This window comes from Anomaloglossus baeobatrachus, chromosome 2 (assembly GCF_048569485.1).
Source record: "Anomaloglossus baeobatrachus isolate aAnoBae1 chromosome 2, aAnoBae1.hap1, whole genome shotgun sequence".
Taxonomy (NCBI): Eukaryota; Metazoa; Chordata; class Amphibia; order Anura; family Aromobatidae; genus Anomaloglossus; species Anomaloglossus baeobatrachus.
The window spans coordinates 775498355-775525145 of record NC_134354.1 but is presented as its reverse complement, the minus strand read 5'-3'; the positions used below and the strand labels follow the sequence as shown (position 1 = coordinate 775525145).

The 26791-nt window shown below is 48.0% G+C and overlaps 1 protein-coding gene across 1 annotated transcript in view; it reads left to right on the top strand.

The window, feature by feature from the left end:
- NOX4 (NADPH oxidase 4) overlaps window positions 1-26791 on the top strand; it is a 369265-nt gene that overhangs the window by 283997 nt on the left and 58477 nt on the right. Inside the window, exon 13 of the mRNA XM_075334714.1 lies at window positions 16885-16963. Within this exon, the coding sequence (XP_075190829.1) occupies window positions 16885-16963 (79 nt within the window). The remainder of the gene's footprint in view (window positions 1-16884; window positions 16964-26791) is intronic.

Here is a 26791-nt window from a genome sequence, read left to right as displayed (position 1 = left end):
TCCCCCCTTGCTCTCTTACCCCCCCTCGCTCTCTTTCCCCCCCTCGCTCTCTTACCCCCCTCGCTCTCTTACCCCCCTCGCTCTCTTACCCCCCTCGCTCTCTTTTCCTCCCCCCTCGCTCTCTTCCCCCTCGCTCTCTTCCCCCCCTCGCTCTCTTCCCCCCCTCGCTCTCTTCCCCCCCTCGCTCTCTTCCCCCCCTCGCTCTCTTCCCCCCTTGCTCTCTTCCCCCCTCGCTCTCTTCCCCCCCTCGCTCTCTTTTCCTCCCCCCTCGCTCTCTTTTCCTCCCCCCTCGCTCTCTTTTCCTCCCCCCCGTGCTCTCTTTTCCTCCCCCCACGCTCTCTTTTCCTCCCCCCCGCGCTCTCTTTTCCTCCCCCCGTGCTCTCTTTTCCTCCCCCCCGCGCTCTCTTTTCCTCCCCCGCGCTCTCTTTTCCTCCCCCGCGCTCTCTTTTCCTCCCCCCCTCGCTCTCTTTTCCTCCCCCCCTCGCTCTCTTTTCCTCCCCCCCCTCGCTCTCTTTTCCTCCCCCCCTCGCTCTCTTTTCCTCCCCCCCTCGCTCTCTTTTCCTCCCCCCCTCGCTCTTTCCCTCCCCCCTCGCTCTTTCCCTCCCCCCCTCGCTCTCTTTTCCTCCCCACCTCGCTCTCTTTTCTTCCCCCCCTCGCTCTCTTTCCCCCCCCGCGCTCTTTTCCTCTCCCCCCTCGCTCTCTTTTCCTCCCCCCCTCGCTCTTTTCCTCCCCCCCTCGCTTTCTTTTCCTCCCCCCTCGCTCTCTCTCTCTTTTCCCTCGCTCTCTCCTGGCATGGTGAGTACAGAAATCTCTCCATCGTGGAGGGGTGAGACGGAGTAAGGCTATGTGCGCACGTTGCGTACTAGCCCTGCAGATATTTCTGCAGCGATCTGAAGAGCACATGTGCGCTTTAGATCGCTGCACAAATGTCCGTAGTGAGCGCCGATTCCATGCGCTCTGCCTGCAGCTCCTGCCATAGACAGAGCAGGAGCTGCCGGCAAAGCGCAGGAAAGAAGTGACATGTCACTTCTTTTTGCGCAGCGCTTCGGCAGTAGCCGAAGCGCTGCGCTCTGAGACGCCACGTGCGCACGGCCCCTGCACAATCTCCATAGACTGTGCAGGGGACGCAGGACGCATGCAGTTACGCTGCGCTGCAAAGCGCAGCGTAACTGCATGAATTTACGCAACGTGCGCACATAGCCTAATAAACATGGAGTCCCTACTGTGTCTGTGTATTTATTTCTAATAAAGTATTTTTCTCTGTGTGGTCTTTTTTTTTTTTTTTTTTAAACCCTTTATTGGAGATTCTTAATGGCCAGGTCAAACTTGGCCTGACATTAAGAATCTCGGGCTTTATACCAGCTGGTAAAACATAGCTGGTATTAACCCCTTATTACCCAGTGTGCCACCTGCCACCAGGGCCACTGGAAGAGTTGGATACAGCGCCAGAAGATGGCGCTTCTATGAAAGCTCTGGGGCGGCTGTGGACTGCAATTTGCAGCGGGGGGCCCAGAAAGTTTGGGCACCCTTCACTGCGGATTCCAATCCCCAGCTGCCTAGTTGTACCTGGCTGGACTCAAAAATTCGGCGAAGCCCATGTAATTTTTTTTTTTAAATTATTTCATGAAATTCATAAAAAAAAAAGGGCTTCTCTATATTTTTGGTTCCCAGCCGGGTACCAATAGGCAGCTGGGGGTTGGGGGCAGCCCGTAGCTGCCTGCTGTACCTAGCTAGCATACAAAAATATGGCGAAGCCCACTTCATTTTTTTAAAAAAGTTTTCAGGCAAAAACCTTTATAAAAAAAAAATGCTTCCCTGGATTTCTATTGCCAGTGAAAGTAACACCAAGCAGCGGTGGTTAGCAGCCAGTAGCTGCTTGGGTTACCCTTAACAATAGAAAATGCAGTGGGAGCCCACAAACAATGTGATTTTTTTTTTTATTTTTTATTTTTAATGAATTTTTTTAAAAAAAAAAAATCGACATGGGCTTCGCTCATCGAGCACCAGAGCATTTTACTGCTCAATTCATCCCAAGTAATCAGATGACTCCAGTGTCGGCCGATTACTTGTTCTGTGTCCCCCTGCATCCATTGCAGCGTGTACGGGCTGTGAGGTCAGCGGAGTTCACTCCAGCACTGGAGTCAGCTGATCTGAACTCAGCTGAACTCCAGCCTGCACACGCTGCGATGGATGCAGGGGGACATAGAACAAGTAAGGTCTAAGCCACACGGCGAGAAAAACAGTGCGAGTGGAGTGCGATCAAACATCGCATTCCACTCGGACCAATATTAGCCTGTGTGTCAGCACACATGAGCGATTATTTTCTCAGCCCTAATTGGACCGAGAAAACAATCGCAGCGTGCTGCGACTGTAATGCAAGACTCTCTCTTTTACCCATTCAAGTGTATGTGGTGAGAGAAAAATCGCACTGCACTTGCGGTACATCGGTGGACTACGGAGGAGAGAGGGAGAGAAATCCCTCCCACCCCTCCTCAGTGCTGGCCCACCCCTCGAGTGCCGGTCCGCCCCCCGCAGCTGAGGTCTGCTCGCAGAGTCGGACCTCAGTCGCAGGGACACTCGCATGACACTCAGCTCTGCTGTACTGAGCGTGAGCCGAGTGTAATGCGAGGGGATCGCAGTAATCCCCGTGTGGCCCCAGCCTGATCGGCCGAAACTTGAGTCAGCTGATCTGAACTCAGCTGAACTCCTGTACACACAGCCCGCACACACAGCCCGCACACGGTCACATGTGACCGGCAGCAGGCAGCGACTGCTGTTAAGGCTACATTCACATGACCGTTCCATTTTTGCAGGCCACAAAAAACGGTCCTTTTTTTCATGGATGCATCCTAGTGGCATCCGTGTGACATCCGTGTGACATCTGCGTGCCTTCCGGTTTTTTTGCGGACCGCAAAAAACGGAAGCAGCAAGAAAGATAAATAGATGAGTAGATATAGAGATGGATAGATAGATATAGAGACAGAGGGATGAATGAATGAATGAATGAATGAATGAATGAATAGAGGGCTGGATAGATAGATAGATAGATAGATAAGAAAGACATATATAATGTCCTACCCCCCTGCATATTCTAAGCTGGCACCCTTTTGTGACTTTCATGTGGCACTCAGGGGTGCTTAGCTTTGTATTTAGCCAAAAATAAATAAATAATAAAAAAAAATGACATGCGGTCCCCCTATCTTTTGTAGCCAGCTAGGGTAAAGCAAACGGCTGCAGCCTGCAAACCACAGCTGGCAGCTTCACCTTGGCTGGTAATCCAAAACAGAGGGCACCCCACGCTGTTATTTTAAATTAAATAAATAATTTAAAACAAAAAACACGGGGTCCCCCAAAATTGGATCACCAGCCAAGGTAAAGCGGACAGATGTGGTCTGGTATTCTCAGACTAGAGAGGTTCACAGTTATTGGACACTCCTCAGCCTAAAAATAGCAGGCTGCAGCCGCCCGAGAAGTAGCGCATCCATTAGATGTGCCAGTCCTGGTGCTTCGCGCCATCTCATCCCGTTGCCCTGGTGCGGTGGCAAACGGGGTAATATATGGGGTTAATACCAGATGTGTAATGTCACCTGGCTTCAAGCCCTGGAGTTAGTGATGTCAGGCGTGTATCAGATATCCGACATCACCAACCCAGGCAGTAATAAAAAAAAAAAAGACAACAAATACATTTTTATTTGAAAAAACACTGCCCAACACATTCCCTCTTTCACCAATTTATTAGAAAGAAAAACAAATCCAGGTCTGGTGTAATACAAGGGGGTCCCACGATGATCCATACCAATGTCCCAGTCAATGAAGAACACAATGTTCCCCATTGGCTTGGAGAGCCGTGCAGTGACCTGAGCTAACATCAATAGGTCAGCCCAGGTCACTGCAGGGCATGACGAGTGCTGCTATCAGGAGGTTAGTGAGGTATATTACCTGCGATGATCGCTGAACTCCTGACAGCAGCGCTGGCACCGAGTTCAATGACCGCCGCCTTCACAAACCAAGTATCGCGAGCGGCCCGTGACGTCCCCACTAGTCACAGTCTCGGGTCGACAGCGAGAGGTGATGTGACAAGCGGCGGGCATAGAAGGCAGTGACGACCGCTGACGTCAGGAGGGCAGGACTTCATCACCGTAGGTAATAAACTTACTAACCTCCTGACGGTAGCGCTTGTCATCCCCGCGGCTGCTGACACTGCAGTGCGGGCCGCTGCTGACACTGCTGAGCGGGCAGCCACAGGGCTGGGGCTGGAGCGGGACACTGACTGCACGGGCACCCAACGGAAGTCACACGGAAGTGCTTCCGTGTTGCTTCCGAGAATTTTGCGCACCCATTGACTTGTATTGAGTCACGGTTCGTTATTACGGAACAGAATAGGACATGTTCCATAATAACGGAGCGGACATTCGGCATCCGATGTGTTTTTTTTTGTAGGATCGGATGCACATGGAAGTGCTACCGTGTACCATCCGATCCTACACAAAAGACATTGAAAAGATGGTCCTGTCTGTGGGGCCGCAAAAAAACAGGAACTGACCAGGACAGACGGAACGGTCATGTGAATGAGCCCACTAACAGCCATTGCAGCGTGTGCGGGCTGTGAGATCAGGAGTCAGCTGACTCCAGCGCCGGCCGATAAATTCTGTGTCCCGCTGCAGAAGGATCCGGTAAAATAACGGTTGCATGCGCTGCACATTTAATCCACAGGATCCGGTCACATGCGGTTTGCGGATGATACGGACGACACACAGACTAGGCAAGAGGGAAAAAAGAAATCTCATCACCCCCTCACTTTTTTTTCCCCAATAATTTTTTTCAGATGTTGCGCAGACTAACATTCATAATTTCTGTACACACGCTCACATTATACACACACACACACACACTGTATATACACACAAACACACACACACATACATACACACTCTCACACACACTCACACTCACACACACTGTATATAAGCACACACACACACACACACACACTGTATATACGCGCACACAAACACTGTATATACACACACACACTGTATATACACACACACACTGTATATACACACACTGTATATATACACACACTCACACACTGTATACACACACACACACACACTGTACACACACACACACACACACACACTGTATATACACACACTGTACACACACACTGTATATACACACACACACTGTATATACACACACACACACACACACTGTATATACACACACACTGTATATACACACACACTCACACACACACTGTATATACGCACACAAACTGTATATACACACACACACACACTGTATACACACACACACACACACACTCACACACACACTGTATATACACACACACTGTATATACACACACACACACACTGTATATACGCGCACACACACACACTGTATATACACACACACATACACACACTCACACACACACACTGTATATACACACACACACACACTCACACACACTGTATATACACACATTGTATATACGCACACACACTGTATATACACACACACACACTGTATATACGCGCACACATACACACACACTGTATATACACGCGCGCACACACACACACTGTATATATACACACACACTGTATATACACACACACTGTATACACACACACACACACTGTATATACACACACACACACACACTGTATATAGACACGCACTGTATACACACACACACTGTATATACACACACACACTGTATATACTGTGAGACTGTGACCGGGGTTATCTATGACGGCCGGTATGTCTCGCCCCGGTTGTGCTCACTCCATGATAGAAAGTAACTCCACTCCAGGGTTAATGCTGTTTCCCTACAGGCTGAAAGAAGGGTTAAAAGGAAACAGGAACAAGGGCGGGTGTGCCGGGTGTGAGGGAGTGAACACAACTCCCTGAGTTTTCTGCTGGAGAGGCACATGTGTACTGTTGTGGACTTTTGTTTGAATATTAAACCGTGTGCTGTGAACCTTGGTGCCTGGATCCCGTGTCTTCTGCTGCGCAGCCGACCACGCTACCTCACATATGGTGGAGAATCGGCGGGCATGCCAGCCCGGTGAGGTGTAGCATCCATCCCTGGTGACCCAGCAGCGCATGTCCTGGATTCGAGCGGCTATACTACAGCCCAAACCCGGCGACGCCATGGAGGACATACTAAAGCAGCTGGCTCAGGCTACTGCACAGCAACAACAGACCAATGCACACCTGCTCCGGACGTTGGATCATCAGCAGCAATCCTTGAAATTGCAGAAACAGAGGCACCAAGAACAGATGGTCCTCCTGGCCAAGTCGATCCGTGCCGGACCGGCAGCAACAACCCCGGGATCGGGTGACGACGGCAGCGTCCGGAAAGCGGTGAGACAAGCGTTGCAAAAGATGACCCCGGGGGATGATGTGGAAGCGTTCCTGGCGGTGTTTGAGCGGGTGGCCGAGCGGGAAAAACTGCCGACCCCCCAGTGGGCTGAGGTATTGTCGCCCTATCTGACGGGGGAGCCCCAAAAAGCGTATCTGGACCTCTGTACCGAGGACGCCATAGACTATGCGACTTTGAAAGCCGAAATACTTGCTCGGTTGGGGGTGAATACCTATGTACGGGCTCAGTGGGTAAATCAGTGGTTCTATGAGGAAGCCAAACCCGTACGCTCCCAGGCCTATGACTTATTGCATCTCGTAAAAAAGTGGTTGCAGCCTGACACTCTGAGCCCGGCGCAAATGGTGGAAAGGGTAGTAGTTGATCGTTTTGTGCGCACTTTACCCGTCACCATTCAACGGTGGGTAGGACAGGGCGACCCGAGTACCCTGGACCAATTAGTGTCCCTGGTAGAGCGGCATGTGGCTACGCAGGACTTGATACGGGACACTGAGACTTTGCGTACCGCCCGTCGGTCCGGCCCCTCCAAGCCTAGGGCCAAGGACCCACCGCCGACACCGGTGCAGGAGTCCGCTACCGTCCCGTCTGAGGCCGCGCCCGCCGTCCCTGAGGTCCGGAAGGCTATGTACCCTAAACGACAACTCGTCAAGGGGGTTTCCTTCCCTATTAGATGTTGGCGGTGCCAGCGGGTGGGACATATGGAAGCCCAGTGTCCACTCACCACGGAGCCCATGGATTGTGGGGTTACCCGGCGGGGTTCAATGTATGCTCAGGTGGTGTGTACCGCTGACCTGGTCTCCCCAGAGACTGAGCCCCACTTGTGCCAAATACAGGTGAATGGATGTCCGGTTACAGGCTTGTTGGATTCCCTTGTGCGATCAACCCTAAGGGCTAAAGTAAAGGCCACAGGACGAACCGTGGGGGTGGTTTGCATACATGGGGACCGCCGAGACTATCCCACGGGGATTGTCACCATCACAGCACCTTGCGGTCAGGTGCAACATGAGGTGGGACTTATTAACACTCTTCCCTATGACGTGATCCTAGGAAGGGATCTGCCCTATTTTTGGACTTTATGGAAGGGACCTCCTAAGTCCCCTCAGATATTGGTCAGTCCGGGACCTGAGCCCGACAATCCCGAATCCGGGACGCCTGCCGTAGGGGTTCCCATGATAGGGACAGAATGTGAACCCGATAGGTCGCCCCTAGAGGTATTGGCAGGAGAGGCTGAGACGGTCGAGCCCATCCCGGAGTTGGAGGCGTCCCCGGATACGTTTGGGACAGCCCAACTCCAGGACCCTACATTAATACATGCCCGGAGTCGGGTGACAGTAGTTGACGGGGTGGCACAGCTGCCCGGTGCCCAGGTAAGGTACCCCCATTTCGCTCTTAAGCAGGATTTACTCTACCGGGTAGATGAAATACGGGGCGTGGGGGTAGAGCAGTTGGTGGTGCCCCAGCCGTATCGCCGGCGGGTCCTCGACTTGGCTCATAAACACCTGATGAGTGGCCACTTAGGGGTCAAGAAAACGCAGGAGCGAATATTGCAAAGGTTCTATTGGCCCGGGGTCTTTGGGGAGGTAAAACGGTTCTGCGAAACCTGCCCGGAGTGTCAGCTTACCGCACCCCTGACCCACTTTCGCAGTCCGTTGGTACCGTTACCCATTATAGAAGTCCCTTTTGAACGGATGGGGATGGATCTGGTGGGGCCCCTCGTAAAGTCTGCTCGAGGGCACCAACACATCCTTGTGATCGTTGACTATGCCACCCGGTATCCAGAGGCGATACCTCTCAGACATACTGCGGCGAAGCTTATAGCTCAAGGAGATCCTTACGGATCAGGGGACCCCATTCATGTCTAAAGTGACCAAAGAGCTATGCCGGCTACTCCAGATCAAGCAGTTGCGTACGTCTGTGTATCATCCTCAAACGGACGGTTTAGTCGAGCGTTTCAATAAAACCCTGAAAACCATGCTCAAAAGGGTGATCTCCAAAGACGGGAAAGACTGGGATATGATGCTTCCCTATTTGATGTTTGCCATACGAGAGGTGCCACAGGCATCCACGGGGTTTTCGCCTTTTGAGTTGTTATACGGGCGACATCCCCGGGGATTGTTGGACCTGGCAAAGGAAACATGGGAGCAAGAGCCCACCCCCCATAAAAGTGTGATTGAACACATTTTAGGAATGCAGAACCGCATAAGCGCGGTCGTGCCAATTGTGAAGGAGCATTTACAGGAGGCTCAGGCCGCGCAAAGCGGCCGCTACAATAGACAAGCCACCGTGCGGACCTTTAAACCCGGGGATCGGGTGTTGGTTTTAATCCCCACGGCGGAGAGTAAATTCCTGGCTCAGTGGCAAGGCCCCTACGAGATAAAGGAAAGAGTCGGGGTGGTCAACTATAAGGTATTGCAGCCCGGTAGGCGGAAACCTGAACAAATATACCATGTCAACCTATTAAAACCGTGGCAGGAACGGGAAAGCCTGATGGTTGTTTTTTCCCCATCTCCCTCCTCTTCGGGTCGTTCACATCCGGCTCCAGCGACCTCCGGAGAGGACGAACCGGAAGTAAGGATTGGAGAAGCCCTCACCAAGACACAGAGGCGAGAGGCCAGACGGCTGGTTCAGCAGAACCCCGATGTCTTCTCCGAGCTGCCTGGTAGGACCAGTCTGATACTACATGATATTGTCACCGAGCCTCACCTGAAGGTACGCCTGAAGTCATACCGGGTACCGGAGGCTCGAAGACAAGCCATATCAGAGGAAGTGAAGACAATGCTACGCCTGGGGGTCATCGAAAAATCCCGGAGTGAATGGGCTAGTCCCATTGTCCTAATACCAAAACCCGATGGCTCCTTAAGGTTCTGCAATGACTTTAGGAGATTGAACGAAATATCCAAGTTCGATCTCTACCCCATGCCCCGGGTGGATGAGCTGATTGATAGGCTGGGACAGGCGCGATATTTCACCACGCTCGACCTGACCAAGGGGTATTGGCAGGTGCCACTGACGGAGTCCGCCAAGGAGAAAACCGCTTTTGTTACGCCGGAGGGTCTCTTCCACTATGTTGTCTTGCCTTTTGGGTTACATGGCACTCCGGCCACGTTCCAGAGGTTGATGAACTTGGTGCTGGAACCCCACCAGGCGTATGCATCAGCGTACCTTGATGACATCATTATTTACAGCTCCGAGTGGCAGACCCACTTGGAACAGGTACAAGCGGTGGTGGACGCGCTTCGAACAGCCGGATTGACAGCCAATCCCAAGAAATGTGCGTTGGGACTCACGGAAGCCCGCTACTTGGGCTACGTGATAGGCCAAGGAGTGATTAAGCCCCAAATTAACAAGGTTGAGGCGATCCAGAAGTGGCCTAGACCCCTGACCACGAAGCAGGTTAGGGCCTTCCTGGGTATCGTGGGGTACTACAGGAGGTTTGGTAAAAGATTTTGCGGGACTATCAGCACCCTTGACGGACCTTCTCAAAGGCAAGAAGTCCGTCATGGTGCGCTGGACTCCGCAGGCCGAGGACTCCTTCCGGGCCCTGAAGGGGGTTCTGTGCGGATAGCCCGTTCTTGTAAACCCTGATTTCTGGAAGGAGTTCATAGTACAGACTGACGCCTCTGAGGTCGGCCTGGGGGCAGTGCTGTCTCAGGTGGTTCAGGGGGAGGAACACCCCGTCACCTTCTTAAGTAGGAAGCTCACCCCTCCCGAGCGGAATTATAGCGTAGTGGAGAAGGAGTGCCTGGCGATCAAGTGGGCCTTGGAGTCCCTACGCTATTACCTGCTGGGACGGCAGTTTCGCTTGGTGACGGATCACTCTCCACTGGTCTGGATGAGGTCCGCCAAGGAACGGAATGCCCGGGTTACCCGGTGGTTCCTTTCTCTACAGAACTTCCGGTTTACGGTTGAACACCGGGCCGGTAGGTTGCAGGGCAACGCCGATGCCTTGTCCCGCGGCCCGTGTTTGATGGCGGGAGTTCAACCCCGCACGCTTGAACTGAGGGGGGGGGGGGGTATGTGAGACTGTGACCGGGGTTATCTATGACGGCCGGTATGTCTCGCCCCGGTTGTGCTCACTCCATGATAGAAAGTAACTCCACTCCAGGGTTAATGCTGTTTCCCTACAGGCTGAAAGAAGGGTTAAAAGGAAACAGGAACAAGGGCGGGTGTGCCAGGTGTGAGGGAGTGAACACAACTCCCTGAGTTTTCTGCCGGAGAGGCACATGTGTATCCCTGAGTTTTCTGCCGGAGAGGCACATGTGTACTGTTGTGGACTTTTGTTTGAATATTAAACCGTGTGCTGTGAACCTTGATGCCTGGATCCCGTGTCTTCTGCTGCGCAGCCGACCGTGCTACCTCACAATACACACACAAACTGTATATATACACACACACACACTGTATATACGCACACACAAACTGTATATACACACACACACACACACACACTGTATACACACACACACACACTCACACACACACTGTATATACACACACACAAACTATATACACACACACTGTATATATATACACACACACTGTATATACACGCGCACACACACACACTGTATATACGCACACACACTGTATATACACACACACATACACACTCACACACACACACTGTATATACACACACACTCACACACACACACACACACTGTATATACACACACACACACTGTATATACACACACACTGTATATACGCGCACACACACACACACTGTGTATACACACACACACTGTATATACGCGCACACATACACACACACTGTATATACGCGCACACATACACACACACTGTATATACGCGCACACACACTTTCTTCCCCTGGCTGTGCAGAGCTGCTGCTGTCTCTGATTTCTCTCAGTGCATCCACTGGGAAGAGGCAGGGAGGAGGCTTTGGGTGGAGAGCAGAGTGGGAGTATTAGAGACAATGGGTGTGTTAGATAAGCTAGACACCGCCCTAGAGCCACAAAGAATTCTGGGACTTGTAGGAACTGAACACAGGAAGTCAGAGGAGAGATTAACCCCATCAGAGCTGGAGCCAGCAATGAGCATGTGCTGCTGGTGCACAATAAAAGGTAATTTTGCTGAAAAAACATAATAGATGTGTTGAGGGGCACATATTAGCACGATATATCAGAAAAAAAAAAATCAGTTTTGGTAACTGGACAACTTCTTTAAGGTCCATTTCTATCCTGCAGTGATCTAACAGGTAGTGGTAATCTCAGCTGCAGCTACTCTCTTCTGCTATTAATATCCACTCTTCACACCACCCTATGCCGGCTATAGCTCGATTTATGCTGATCATTTTGAAGGAGCTTGTCACTGCATAGCTGTGGTGTTATTTCTATTGCAGCTGCGAAGTTCCTTACAGAAGAAACCTTGGAGTGCTTTTTGTTGTGTCCTTCCCCTCCATTTGTCTTACCTCGTGTTGTCTTATTTTTAAAAGTGGGGCTAGCATCCCAGGGTATGTTTAGGGTTAGCGAGGGCCTAGGCATGTGATCAGCGCACCGGGGGAAGAACCCTTCTAGTGATATTAGGGAGTGTAGGGATCAGCCTGAGGTGAGTGTTAGGAGGTGACCCCGCTCTGCCCTTCCTAGTGCAAGAAAGAGATAAGCTGCGCTCTACTACAAAGAGGATCGGTGCTCGGGAGAAAAAGCAGTTCCAATATATTAGAAAACCCGGCACACAATTGAAGAAAAGGAGAATATCCAATCAAGTTGCTTTTAATATGCTGGTATTTTATTCGTGAAAAAATTCAATGCAGTCAATGTGTGGCAAAACAAGCAGGGTGAGGTCCAACGTTTCGGCTCATATGTGAGCCTTCACCAGGGACATAAGATGCCGTTTAATATTATAGTATTAAGGAAGAGTCCTGCACACACAGTATATGTGAAACGTAATGTAGGATGGGGGCACAGCACAAAGCTATAGAAAATCCGTGATTCGAAATGTAGTCAGGATAAAGGATTATACGGGCAGTGTTAGGGATATAATGTGTATTATGTAGGGGCTCACATCAAAAGGATGCAATAAAAGGTGATTGCAACAATATGACGATGGGATACGTCAAGAGAGAGAAGCCTGTGGACTGTACTTGATGACCATATAGTAGGGGAATCACCCCATGTGTTTGGCAAGACTAATCAAGAGACGGTATACAGACCACAAAATGCTAGGTGACCATGTAATAGGGGAAACTCCTTCTATCTGGTCACATGCTGCAATAGGCATCCCGGATTACCCCGGTCTTTATACCGCTTCCTGATTAGCCTGGTTATCTCATGGGGTGTTTCCCCTATTACATGGTCACCTAGCATTTTGTGGTCTGTATACCGTCTCTTGATTAGTCTTGCCAAACACATGGGGTGATTCCCCTACTATATGGTCATCAAGTACAGTCCACAGGCTTCTCTCTCTTGACGTACCCCATCGTCATATTGTTGCAATCACCTTTTATTGCATCCTTTTGATGTGAGCCCCTACATAATACACATTATATCCCTAACACTGCCCGTATAATCCTTTATCCTGACTACATTTCGAATCACGGATTTTCTATAGCTTTGTGCTGTGCCCCCATCCTACATTACGTTTCACATATACTGTGTGTGCAGGACTCTTCCTTAATACTATAATATTAAACGGCATCTTATGTCCCTGGTGAAGGCTCACATATGAGCCGAAACGTTGGACCTCACCCTGCTTGTTTTGCCACACATTGACTGCATTGAATTTTTTCACGAATAAAATACCAGCATATTAAAAGCAACTTGATTGGATATTCTCCTTTTCTTCAATTGTGTGCCGGGTTTTCTAATATATTGGAACTGCTTCCTAGTGCAAGGACCTACCGTTGTATTGTTTTCCTGGTGTGTCCTGGGTGTTGCGTCGTTCGTTTAGGATCCTCCCCTTCCCTCGTGTAACACTACCCTGATGTACCTTCTGTGTCTGTGTGTCGCCCAGGGATATGGGGTACTCGGTCCCGGGCAGTGTATATCTGGGGAATGTCACTTTGGTCGCCGTTGCCCGGTTCCGTGCCCTGGGCCCTTTTTGTAAAGGGGAATATTTACAGGGGATTAGGTTAATGTTCACACGTGACGCCACTTACAGTGTTGGGGCTATGAGGATGGAGCCGCCGCTGCACAATGTCCGCTACTGGGGCTGGTGTTAATGGCAGCCTGGATGGTAGGCCCTCCGCAAGCAGGGCCGGGCCCCAGAGGGTAGCTGATGTGACGGGTGTTGGAAGAAGGTAGTCCACACAAGAGTTCAGTGCAACTGGGTTTTACTCACTTTTGCTCGTGGTAACTGGTCACCCGAGGCCGGCTGGTTTCACCTTAGGCTCCCTTAGTCCCAGTGCCAGTTTAATAATCTGGTGCCTTCTTCCCCTGCACTTGTCTCTGGTTGGTGGGTCCCCGTAGCGTAAAGCAACTGGGAGTCCCCGTCTGGTGTTGTTTCTCCGCTGCTATCCGCCTGATGGTAGTGTGAAACCCTGTGGGGTTGGAGTCTCTAGTTCTGTCCCTGGTTCTCCCGTTGCTACGGAGTCTTTGGATTCTTAGGTTCAACGAGGTCCTAGATGGTCCCTTCACTCTGCAGGTGTTAACAAGCCTGCCTGGAGCATCTGCTTGTCCTAGGGTCCTGTACCCCGTTGGTGCGTAGTTCCGGGAGTACTCCACCGTACTCCACCGGCAACTACCCTCCTGAGCACCAGGTTACTGCTCACTGCAAGACAGTCCGTCTCCTCATGTCCACTGTCAAACTCACACGGTCTTACTCTCTACCCTCCACAGTCCACCCCTCCTATCTGGTCAACTAGTGGACTGGGTCCACCTCTAGGCGGCCATCCATTGGTCCGACCCTAGCTGGGTACCATTGTATGGGGGATTGTTGGGGAAAAACTGGGATTTTATGAAGTGTTTGTATGTTACCGGCACTGGGCGTCCGGGTTCCTAGGCAGTAGGCCCTGCATCTCGATGAGGATGCAGAACCTTGTAGCTCCCTGATGGCTTCAGGGGTGCTACATCTGCTCGCTGAGAGTCCTCCCATGACCAGGCGTTACACCTGCAGTCACATCATCATGACAGTAGGTCGTCAAGTCCACCTTTGGGACATTGGAACCTTCACCAATCACTGGAAGGAGCAGACTGATCTCCTAACTGGTCCCTGTTGCCTAAGGTCTAAGGTGGCCTGGAGACCTTCCAACCATTCAATAAAGTATTTCCCAATAAAGTACAAATTGTAAAGAATTCCACAAAAATTCTTATTTCTTCTCATTGGAACTTATCTTGTATTAACCCAGCAGAGCAAGAAGTAGAGTAACCCAATTTCACACCTTGCTATATATACCTGTAGGAGTAGGGCGGTAGATCCTCACTGTCACAGCTGCTCGGCTCTGATGACAATATTTATCTCCTCCAGCTAATGAGGTTAGGAGCCCCTGACACGTCGCGCTTCTCCTAGTTGGATATTATGAATAATTCCCAGGAAAGTCTATTTCCTCTCGAAACCGGGAGTTAATCATTCAGAGCTAATAGAGTCTGCATATCTTATTTGTGAGATAAAATTATAGGTCATGTTAGGTGTCCACGCGAGTCGCAACGTACCGCAAAGAGTCTTCTACTCGCATGTCTTACTATCTTTTTTGTACTCAGTTCCATACTGTCACATCGTATTGTATCTCTTTATGTGTGATGAATCTCACATAACCAATCCAATTGAATTAATACATTCAACCGCTTCAGCAGCAGTATTATAGTAGTTATATTCTTGTACATAGGAGCAGTAGTATAGTAATTATATTCTTGTACACAGGGGCAGTAGTATAGTAATTATATTCTTGTACATAGGGGCAGTATTATAGTAGTTATATTCTTGTACATAGGGGGCAGTATTATAGTAGTTATATTCTTGTACATAGGAGCAGTATTATAGTAGTTATATTCCTGTACATAGGGGCAGTATTATAGTAGTTATATTCTTGTACATAGGAGCAGTATTATAGTAGTTATGTTCTTGTACATAGGGGCAGTATTATAGTAGTTATATTCTTGTACATAGGGGCAGTATTATAGTAGTTATATTCTTGTACATAGGGGCAGTATTATAGTAGTTATATTCTTGTACATAGGGGCAGTATTATAGTAGTTATATTCTTGTACATAGGGGCAGTATTATAGTAGTTATATTCTTGTACATAGGGGCAGTATTATAGTAGTTATATTCTTGTACATAGGAGCAGTATTATAGTAGTTGTATTCTTCTAGATAGAGGCAGTATTATAGTAGTTATATTCCTGTACATAGGAGCAGTATTATAGTAGTTATATTCTTGTACATAGGAGCAGTATTATAGTAGTTATGTTCTTGTACATAGGGGCAGTATTATAGTAGTTATATTCTTGTACATAGGGGCAGTATTATAGTAGTTATATTCTTGTACATAGGGGCAGTATTATAGTAGTTATATTCTTGTACATAGGGGCAGTATTATAGTAGTTATATTCTTGTACATAGGAGCAGTATTATAGTAGTTGTATTCTTCTAGATAGAGGCAGTATTATAGTAGTTATATTCTTGTACATAGGAGCAGTATTATAGTAGTTATATTCTTGTACATAGGGGGCAGTATTATAGTAGTTGTATTCTTGTACATAGGGGCAGTATTATAGTAGTTGTATTCTTCTAGATAGAGGCAGTATTATAGTAGTTGTATTCTTGTAGATAGAGGGCAGTATTATAGTAGTTGTATTCTTCTAGATAGAGGCAGTATTATAGTAGTTGTATTCTTGTACATAGAGGCAGTATTATAGCAGTTATATTCTTGTACATAGGAGCAGTATTATAGTAGTTATATTCTTGTACATAGGAGCAGTATTATAGTAGTTATATTCTTGTACATAGGAGCAGTATTATAGCAGTTATATTCTTGTACATAGGAGCAGTATTATAGTAGTTATATTCTTGTACATAGAGGCAGTATTATAGCAGTTATATTCTTGTACATAGAGGCAGTATTATAGTAGTTATATTCTTGTACATAGGGGGCAGTATTATAGTAGTTATATTCTTGTACATAGGAGCAGTATTATAGTAGTTATATTCTTGTACATAGAGGCAGTATTATAGTAGTTATATTCTTGTACATAGGGGCAGTATTATAGTAATTGTATTCTTGTACATAGAGGCAGTATTATAGTAGTTGTATTCTTGTACATAGAGGCAGTATTATAGTAATTGTATTCTTCTAGATAGAGGCAGTATTATAGTAGTTGTATTCTTGTAGATAGAGGGCAGTATTATGTAAACTACAGTCTATTTTTCCACATGTTGCAGCAGTATTTTAGTAATTATATGGTCAGTAATCTATTTGTGACTTTGGTGACTGGTGGAATATATTAGCGTTACATCACAAAATGCCGGTGTTGCTTTATCCTTGTATAATCATGTAGTGAGGTTTTCATCTTGTTTTTTGCTTGACAGAGAGATTACGTACCTTACTGACGCAGTGTGACCAGGGGACCGAAATCATTCCGATTTTTCAGCATACTAAAAACCCAAAGTAAGTAGAACCAGCGGGAGATTATTAAATAATACGTTCGGTAAGTTCCTAATACTTTATTACGTGTTGTTTTTATTCCCATTCATGACTAAAACAAATATGAGAACTTTGCTGCTTTTCTTTCTCATCTACTCAGTAATAGTGGTTGCACATGGAGTATACAGAGCAGCTGTCCATCTGAAACAGCGCCACACGTGTCTGCAGGTCGTGTCTGGTGGTGCAGTTACATGCCATTAAAGGGCTGCAATACCACACACAACCTCTGAATAGGTGTGGCGCTATTTCTAAAAAAGCAAAAATAAAATTAAAAAAAAATAAAACAACTGAAATTGATGAATTTCTTAATTTCTTGCAACTGAGAAATCAGTCTTAAAATCAATTGGATGAAATTTCTCATTTTGAATTGGGACAAATTTACAGATGGAAAAAAAATGATACCACTCCCCGGCCCTTTCCTTCTTCACACAGCTCCCCTCCTGGTCCTCACAGCCGGATCTGCACAGTGTTCTGTCTTTTTCTAAGATCCCTTTGGGTCTTTTGTCGCCTTCAGCACTGACTAGTCCTTACGCGATGCTGTGGTGTCCATTTTTCTTGAGATGCTGAAGACCAGACTGGATCTGTGAGAAAGACTGAACACTGTGACGATCAAGCTTGTGAGGCCTTGGTGAGTATTATTTATGTATATTGTAAGATGGCAGAAGTATGTGTGGCACCCCAGTGGTCCGGTTGCCACAGTAACATTGCCCTCCTCACAGGGGGTGATGCTATGCCTGGAAGCAAGGGGGGGTGGGGTCTCCCATGCAAGGTACATCAGCATTTAACACTTCCTACTCCGGACCAGAAGGGGGAGCTCAAGAACCCGGTTTGAGGGGAGCTTCCCTATGCATTCTGGCCTGGAGGAGGAGTTAGGAACGCACAGACACACACAAAGTGTAACTAATCAGAACAAGTAAGGAGAAGAGTGAAGATGGTCTCTGGGAAGAGAGCTGGGATATAGTTCTCTCAGGACCAAGCGCAGGAAGTTGAACGCTAGGGTCCTAGGCAGCGTGGGTACTAAAGCCCCATCAGTTATACCCGGAGGGCAGGATATTGCAAGTCTTCTGGCCCCACAGAACACCCGAAGGTAAAGCAGCAAAGTAGAGCCCGGAGCCGCGACGGAAGGAGCGGTACCCGTGAAAGGCTCGCACTGCCCACCATACAGGTAAGAACGACTACCACCACGAGGAAGAGGGTCGCTGTGTAGCTTCAAGCCACAGGGACCCGCACATTAGAGCACTAAAAAGAAGGCCTACAACCCACCTGGCTAGGTGGATTCCCTCCATTGCTTCCAGGCTGACCGGACCTCCGCTACCAGCTGGACCAGTCTCCTGGGCCTGTATCATCTACTACCAAGTGAAAGGTAAAGGAAACTACGGCCCTTGTGTTGTCCAGTTATTACCGGCATCCTCAGTCCTGCACCCCAACGTTAAAACCCTCCATCAATTACAAAGATTACTACTCCCAACAGCCCTGGGGCCCAGCTCTACCTGTGGAGAGCTATACCAACCAAGCTGCGTCACCATTTGCCCCAGCGGTCCCCATCTCGGAGCGTCGGCTATTTCTGGCCGAGTACCACAGGTGATGTCACAAACTATCATCCCCACTATTATCCCTTTTAAACGACACCGCCGGGGTCAAGGATCCGGGCCTTGCCGCCGCAACATCCTCCCGGAAAAGGACCACCCCAGTAACGAGTGCCCCATGGCCCCGGTGTGGGCATGTCATATGTATCACTGAGGTTGTGTAAACTACTAGCGTTTTTAGGACATTCCAGGGACAGGTTTTATTGATAGCTGGAGAAAGGGTGGGTCTGGCCCTAGATAACGAATGGATCAACCCCACTAAGCTCTAAAGAAGGCACAAAGCATAAACAGTTGGACGTGAATGAACAACTTATCTCCAAGAAGACTCGGTACAGCAGCATACCAAAACAGTTCTCCATATTATTGCAAGCTGACTGCTTGCACTCAAGCCGTATAGGAATATAACTCTATCACTTGCAAACACCAAGGGGAAATGTGGGTATTTAAGGACACAAGGGAAAGTGATGATGATTAACAGCTGAAAGGTGAGGATATCTGCAGGGTCCTAAAAGGAAAGGGAAAAGATACATAGGATACCATTTACACCACAGCAGTAAGTATGGAATGTGTAGCCAAACGCTGCGACCTTCTACAGCCGGACACCACGGGACTGTCTGTCATCCGTGACACACCCGTTACTCATGGTGACCGTGTACAGCTTGTTATATCTCCAAAACAAACTTCTGAGAGAGAGAAGGTTCGCTTGAACTGACTGGGCAAGGTCAGACTGCTACATCTCCACTGGGATACTGCTATTATTGTTACTTATATACTCTATTTCATCATAGATGTAACCCCAGAGCAATGAGGCACATTTGATTTTCGATTCAATCTCTTGGCCAAATTTGAGAAAGTCTGCAAATTCAAATTTGTGCAGATTTGCTTATCCTTAGGTGCATGCATGATGTCATCAGTGGCTATTACAATAAAAATTATCATTTTTATGACAGCAATTTAATTACGTTTTCCACTGCATGTAGGATATAATTTCTGGATAAAATGATTTCAGAAGGTTGTCATATCTAATATTAGATGGGGTATATTCCCATTGGCCACTTTATTGGATGGGTTGTTACTGACATATGTTGAGAAATTCATGTCAACAGCACCTTTAGGCTATGTGTCCATGGGAGAATGTTGCTGCGGATTTTTCTGCATCAAAATCCGCGGCTTTCCCGCAAAATCCGCACCTTTTCAAAGGTGCGGATTTGCCGCGGATTTACAGCGGAATTGCCGCGGATTTTGGTGCGGATTTTTTTTTTTTTTTTACCAATTTTAAAGCCAAAATCCGGATCAAAATCCGCAACAATAATTGACATGTTGCAGATTTTTCCGGATCAAAATCCGCACCAAATCCGCCGCGGAAAAATCCGCAGCATGGGCACAGCATTTCCAAAATGCCATAGAAATGGCTGGGAAGTGCCGCTGCTGCAGATTTTCGGGAAATCCGCGGCTTTTCCGCGAGAAATCCGCGGCAAAATCCGCGCATTTTCCGCAGCGTGGACACATAGCCTTAGGCGGGCTTTGCACGTTGCGACATCGCAAGCCGATGCTGCGATGTCGCACGTGACAGTCCCCGCCCCAGTCGTAGGTACGATATCTTGTGATAGCTGGCGTAGCGAAAATTATCGCTACGCCAGCTTCACATGCACTCACCCGCCCTGCGACCGTCGCTCTGGCCGGCGACCCGCCTCCTTCCTAAGGGGGCGGGTCGTGCGGCGTCATAGCGACGTCACACGGCAGGCGGCCAATAGCGGCGGAGGGGCGGAGATGAGCAGGATGTAAACATCCCGCCCACCTCCTTCCTTCCGTATAGCTGCCGGCGGCAGGTAAGGTGATTTTCCTCGCTCCTGCGGCTTTACACACAGCGATGTGTGCTGCCGCAGGAGCGAGGAACTACATCGTACCTGTCGCGGCACCGGCATTATGGAAATGTCGGAGCCTGCAACGATGATACGATAACGACGACGCTTTTGCGCTCGTTCATCGTATCATCTAGGATTTACACACTACGACATCGCAAGTGATGCCGGATGTGCGTCACTTTCGATTTGACCCCACCGACATCGCACCTGCGATGTCGTAGTGTGCAAAGCCGCCCTTAGAGTTACAGTTACTTGGAAAATTGGTGATGTGTTTAATACTTATTTCACCCACTGTATATAATTATTATCTGGAGTGAAACAATTTGGACACCCTACTTGGAGTCTCCACATTTCCAAAAATTAAGGCCAGGCAAGAAGAAAAGTGGCAACAATTGGCACAGACTACAAAAAGTCCAACAAAGCAACCCGGGTGCTTGGGATACACCCTGTAACAAGACCTGAGCTAACATTTCTACCTTCACCAGAGACAAGATGACAGACAGGCATAGGCCTCTTGCTCCCAGAACCCTCGCACTACAGAAACTGGAAAATGATTGAGAGGGCTGATCAAAAACAGAGGAGATGTATTGGGTAGGTGGAATTGTAACGCACTGGCAAAACCAGGTAGTCACAGAAAGAGTTAATTCTCCTTGGCAGCTACACAATCCCCACACAGATGTACACCAGCCAATCAGGCCCTACTCACCCCCTCCCCAGGAAAAAGGGAGGGGGTAAGAGGAGTTAAGTTCAGTTGTGCTGTAGTCAGTGAAGCGCTGACAGGGAGAAGCTTGGAGCTCCCTGGAGAAGGTGGTAGTCGGGGTTGGAGCCCTGGACTACAGGACTAGGTGGCAGTGAGGGCCACAGGCGACGGAGATCCGGTCATGGGGATCCTGAGGTGACCGGGACAGGGTTGTAGCCCGCCGGTGCCGAGAGTGGTGACTCGGTCCAGAGGCCATTCGAGCGGACTAGTCCAGACACGAGGGAGACAGACAGAGAGAGTGGAAGAAAGGGCCCCTGGCTGTACATCTGGGTGTGGGAACCGAAGACACCCGCCAAAGGTGACCGGCCATTTGGCAAGTTGGTTGACAAATAGACTGTGTGTTTACTGACCCTCCACATCAATACAGCCTCATACAGTACCACGACTACCAACTGTAAGTGCTCTACTTCCTGCCTCCTAAAGACTGCTGCCTGCAACCTCTCACATTACCTTGGGCCCCGGGACTACAACTCCCCTACTCGTGGAGGGGATCCCACCTTGCTGCCCCGCTCCATCAGTCCCAGGCACGGTCCCCAGAGGCAAAGGCGGTGCCACTATCTCATCACCGCAACCCACGGGTGGTGTCACAGACAATCTCCCTTGTAAATATCCCCTTTTTCACTTGTGGGCGGCGGACCGCTGCTCGAGCCCGGGTCCGGTTACCACTCGAGCCACAGTAAAGCCCGGATCCAAGCGTCCCCGAATAGCCCCTTAGCTACGGTCTGGCCCTCGCCCGCAACAGAATCTTCAGAGCATGAGCCTTTTCTAACCTCCTTATAATCTCTACAGGAGCCAAAACTTATGTCCACTGCTCCCCTCATCCACCTTAAGACCCACTGTGATACAAATGGGGCCCGGAGAGCCAAAGAAAAAGGTTCCCTAATATCCTCTGTCCTTTGTGATAATATATATTTTTTATTCCTGGTTGCCCTGATTTGAAGTGATAACCTCCTTTTTAGATTTCCACCACAATAGGAGACATCTCATACTTTGTTCCCGGTAATGAGAAATCAATATCTTTTCCTCAGCACGGACCCAGCTTCATTTCTTTTCACCAAAGACCTCATGTGTTGATATGGACACAGGAGATTCTGCTGCTTTAAGGATTTGCCGTCATGATACCCTTTACACGACCATCGTCTTTGAAATGTCGGTGAGATGATAGGACAGTAGGCCTCAGCCACCTGAGAAGTGTCTCTGTTTGATGCCTTCCAGTTTTATTGATAGTACGGCGCCTTTCCTGAAAGACTTTCTCTGTACGCTCAGATTCCTCTTGAACGCCATGATTTATAGATTTTCTATATGTCGCGAAAAACGGAATACAAAATGGAAATCGTTTTGGAATATGTTTTCAGTACACAAAAATGTAAGAAAAAAATAAAATTCCGAATCGACAAGAGGTGGCATTTAAAAGATGTGATCTTTAGTCAGAAACCTAAGGTCACCGGATGGGAGCCTTGAGAACCGTCTCCTACCTTATGGCAAGGTAACAGAGAGCAGTAGATGGAGGGTTTTCCAGCCGCGCCAAGGACCAGCCAATAAAGGTAGTAGATTAATGTTGCTTTTTATTCCATATACAGGTCAACGCGTTTCGGAAGGTACCCCTTCCTTCTTCAGGACCAACAGGCAAGAAAACATCAAATCTTTTGATCATCAAATGTTTTCTTGCCTGTTGAGATTTGATGTTTTCTTGCCTGTTGGTCCTGAAGAAGGAAGGGGTACCTTCCGAAACGCGTTGACCTGTATATGGAATAAAAAGCAACATTAATCTACTACCTTTATTGGCTGATCCTTGGCGCGGCTGGAAAACCATCCATCTACTGCTCTCTGTTATCTGCCTACCGAGGGACTGCTGCCGGGACGTGGATTTAATAGCATACATGCGGTTATAGGAGTTGTGACTGTCACAACCCCTATAGTTGAGTAACACCATCTCTTTCTTTCCCCCATTGCTACCGGGGTAAGATCCTATTTGCGCTTCTTTTTTCCACAGTTTATTCACCTTATGGCAAGGCACAGAAGTGCAAGGTGTTCAGTGCTCAGAGACACGGCCGATGTGAGGAGGCTAAACCTGACCACCACTGAGCAAGACACCGAAGTACAAGGTGTTCAGTGCTCAGACACGGCTGAGGTGAGGAGGCTAAACCTGACCACCACTGAGCAAGACACAGAAGTACAAGGTGTTCTTCAGTGCTCAGAGACATGGCCAAGGTGAGGAGGCTGAGCCCTACCACCACTGAGCAAGACACCGAAGTACAAGGTGTTCAGTGCTCAGAGAGATGGCTGAGGTGAGGAGGCTGAGCCCTACCACCACTGAGCAAAACACTGAAGTACAAGGTGTTCAGTGCTCAGAGAGATGGCCGAGGTGAGCAGCCAAACCCAACCACCACTGAGCAAGACTCAGAAGTTCAAGGTGTTCAGTGCTTGTAGACACGGTCGAGGTGAGAAGGCTAAACCTTACCCCCACTGAGCAAAATACAGAAGTACAAGGTGTTCAGTGTTCAGAGAGACGACCGAGGTGAGGGGGCTGAAATCGACTACCACTGAGCAAGACACAGAAATACAAATTGTTCAGTGCTCCGAGACATGGCAGAGTTTAGAAGGCTGAGCCCAACCACCACTGAACAAGACACAGAAGTACAAGGTGTTTAGTGCTCAGAGACACGGCCGAGGTTAGAAGGCTGAGCCCAACCACCACTGAGCAAGACACAGAAGTACAAGGTGTTTAGTGCTCAGAGACACGGCCGAGGTTAGAAGGCTGAGCCCAACCACCACTGAGCAAGACACAGAAGTACAAGGTGTTCAGTGCTCAGAGACACGGCTGAAGTGAGGAGGCTGAATACGACCACCACTGAGCAAGACACAAAAGTGGAAACATCAGGGCTGGGCTTAGAAATATTTGAAGACAGATTTTTCACAGCTTTTATGGATTGAGGAGAAGAGAGAGACAGAGCAGTTGAATGGGTCGTGGTTGGATCAGTTCTAGGTACAGATCTCCACTTCCACTCGGATGCCAGTAGGGCGAGGTAGAGTCCTGCTATGGGCAGGTTTTATTAGAGCTCAGTTAATTGGACCTTTTTGGGGTGAAGATGGACTGAAAATTTACTCCTAAACCTACTGCCAGTTTTTAGAAGACTCTTTCAGCAGCAGTACATGAAAAAGTCTAGATCTATCAAGAAAACCCTGTTTTTTCTGCATCAAGGTCTCCACTGCTCGAATGCAAATAAAGGCCTTAAAGATAAAGAATAATGACCCTGCCCCTTTCTCCCCAGACCTAAACCCTACTGAGAACTTGTGCCCCCTTCTGATACAGGAGAATTTATGGGGAAGGAGAACAGTCTCCTCTGATCAGTGTCTGTGGCTGTTGTCGGTGCGGCCCAAAAAGTGATCATCAACAGGTGAAGAAGCTGGCTGACTCCATGGATGGAGCTTATGGATGTTATTGAAAAGAAGCTCGGCCGTGTTACTATATTGGTCAGTGAGATTTTTTTATAAATGTCAGAAATTTATTTTTGAACATTTTGAGTTTTGTTTTCTTAAACATTCAGGTTTATTAACCTAATGGATGGATCAACCACATGTTATAGTAACCCGATGGAGGTACTTTCCTTCAACCGAGCAGTGGGTATTGACACAGTGTGCAAGTTAATTTTTTTCTACAAATACCAATAATAAAGGGGTTTATCCCATCACAAAACTATGGCTGTTTTTTTTTTTACGAATCATATGCATTCCATGAAAAACTCTCCATTCCGATTGGAACAGTAAGGTTTCTTTTTGGTTGGTCTACAAGCTGGTCTTGTTCTCTAATGACCTAGATCCTCCGAGAAACAGTTGTGACAGATTCTAACAGTTCAGATTTATGTGAAATATGGAAAGTGATTTTTGTAATCTATCTGTATCGCTCAGCCCGCGAAACTGCCCTCGGGCACCAGACCCGTGAAGGATTTAAACTTGTCTCCGCGTATTACAGTATTCATTCAAGGACACTGGAAGACATTCGGTTCCTTCTTTAACCACCTCGAAGTGTCATTACGGGAATTAATGGAAATGACTGATTCTTAAATAAAGGCAATTTAAACATTTATATTAAATGGAAATAGGGATATAGGAAAGGGTTTCCCACTGGTAGTTTGAGTCTTACACCCTAGACCACCACTGTGGCTCTACTGTTTTTAGAGTCCATATAGACCTTATCGGAGACCTCTCCATTTGGTCTCATTCCATATGTAGTAGGCGGAACCATTCTGCACAGAGTTTTTTAAGAATCTTCTAGAAGCAGGTCCGCTCCAAAAGATGTCTGAAAATACACAAAAATGCTTAACAAGACTTTCTGTTAATTTCTATTGTAAAACCTATGGTACCTTCCCTTCTGCATTCAAGCATGCCATTATCATGCCTATCCAGAAAAAGTTATCCCTCGACCCGACCTCTACATCCAGCTATCCCCCCCATTATGTTTGTTTCCATTGACTTCCAACCTTCTCGAGCAGCATGTCCATACTGAACTTCTCCTCCACCTCTCATCTACACTTACGAGTGAAAGGGTAACAATGTTTTGCACTTTTGCTTTTCAGGCTCCATATCTCACCATCCTCTACAGCTTGGAGCGTCGGATGACCTTCATTTTATAGACAACCATCTTGGCTATCTCATATATAAATGTGACTTGCAGCTATTTAGCATATGATTAGTTATGCGGATTCTTGTCATGTCACTACATTGTTACTGTTTTGCTCCTAAAAATCTAAAGTTTAATTTTCATTATTTTCTTAGTATTTGTAAATCAACCTTTTGGCTTTCACCACTGCCTGAATCCTTCTGAGCTCTCCATCATATTCAAGCATGTCTTGACAAAAATCTGATCCCAGGTCTCTTCTACACGTTCCCAGTGTTGGTGTATACCGGTCGGATCACTTGGGGATGTATACAGCTTTTTCTTCAACTATATCCATAAGTGTTTGATTGGGTTGAGGTCTGGGGGCTATGGTGGCCAATCCAGCAACTTGATTGCCAAATAAGAGGTCCGACGACAATCTCGACATATACTTTGGGTCGTTGTCCTGCTGGAACACTATATCCTCCTTTTCATACCAACATGGCCTCACATGATGCAGTTTGGTAATTTTCTTGTCTAAAGCCCGCTTTACACGCTTCTATATATCTCACAATCCGTCGTTGGGGTCAAGTTGTAAGTGACGCACATCCGGCATCGTTTGTGAGGTATCTGCGTGTGACAGCTACGTGCGATCAAGATTGAATGCAAAACCGTTGATCGCAAACACATCTTTGTCTAGAATTGAACGTTTTGTTGCACGAACCTAGTCAATTGAAACGTGTGACATCCCTCATACGATTTTGATGTCTGAGGCTATGTGCGCAGGTGTGCGCTCTGCACCACAGCTTAAAAAAGGTCCGCTTCAGAGCGCAGCTGAAAAGCTGCGTTCTGAAGCGCCTCACAATGTCTGTCATTCACTAATCTCTGTCAGTCGGTCACTATCTCTGTCCCTCACTCTCTGTCCATGTCAGTCTATCCCCCTCTCTCATATACTCACCGATCCCCGATCCCCGGCGCTGCACG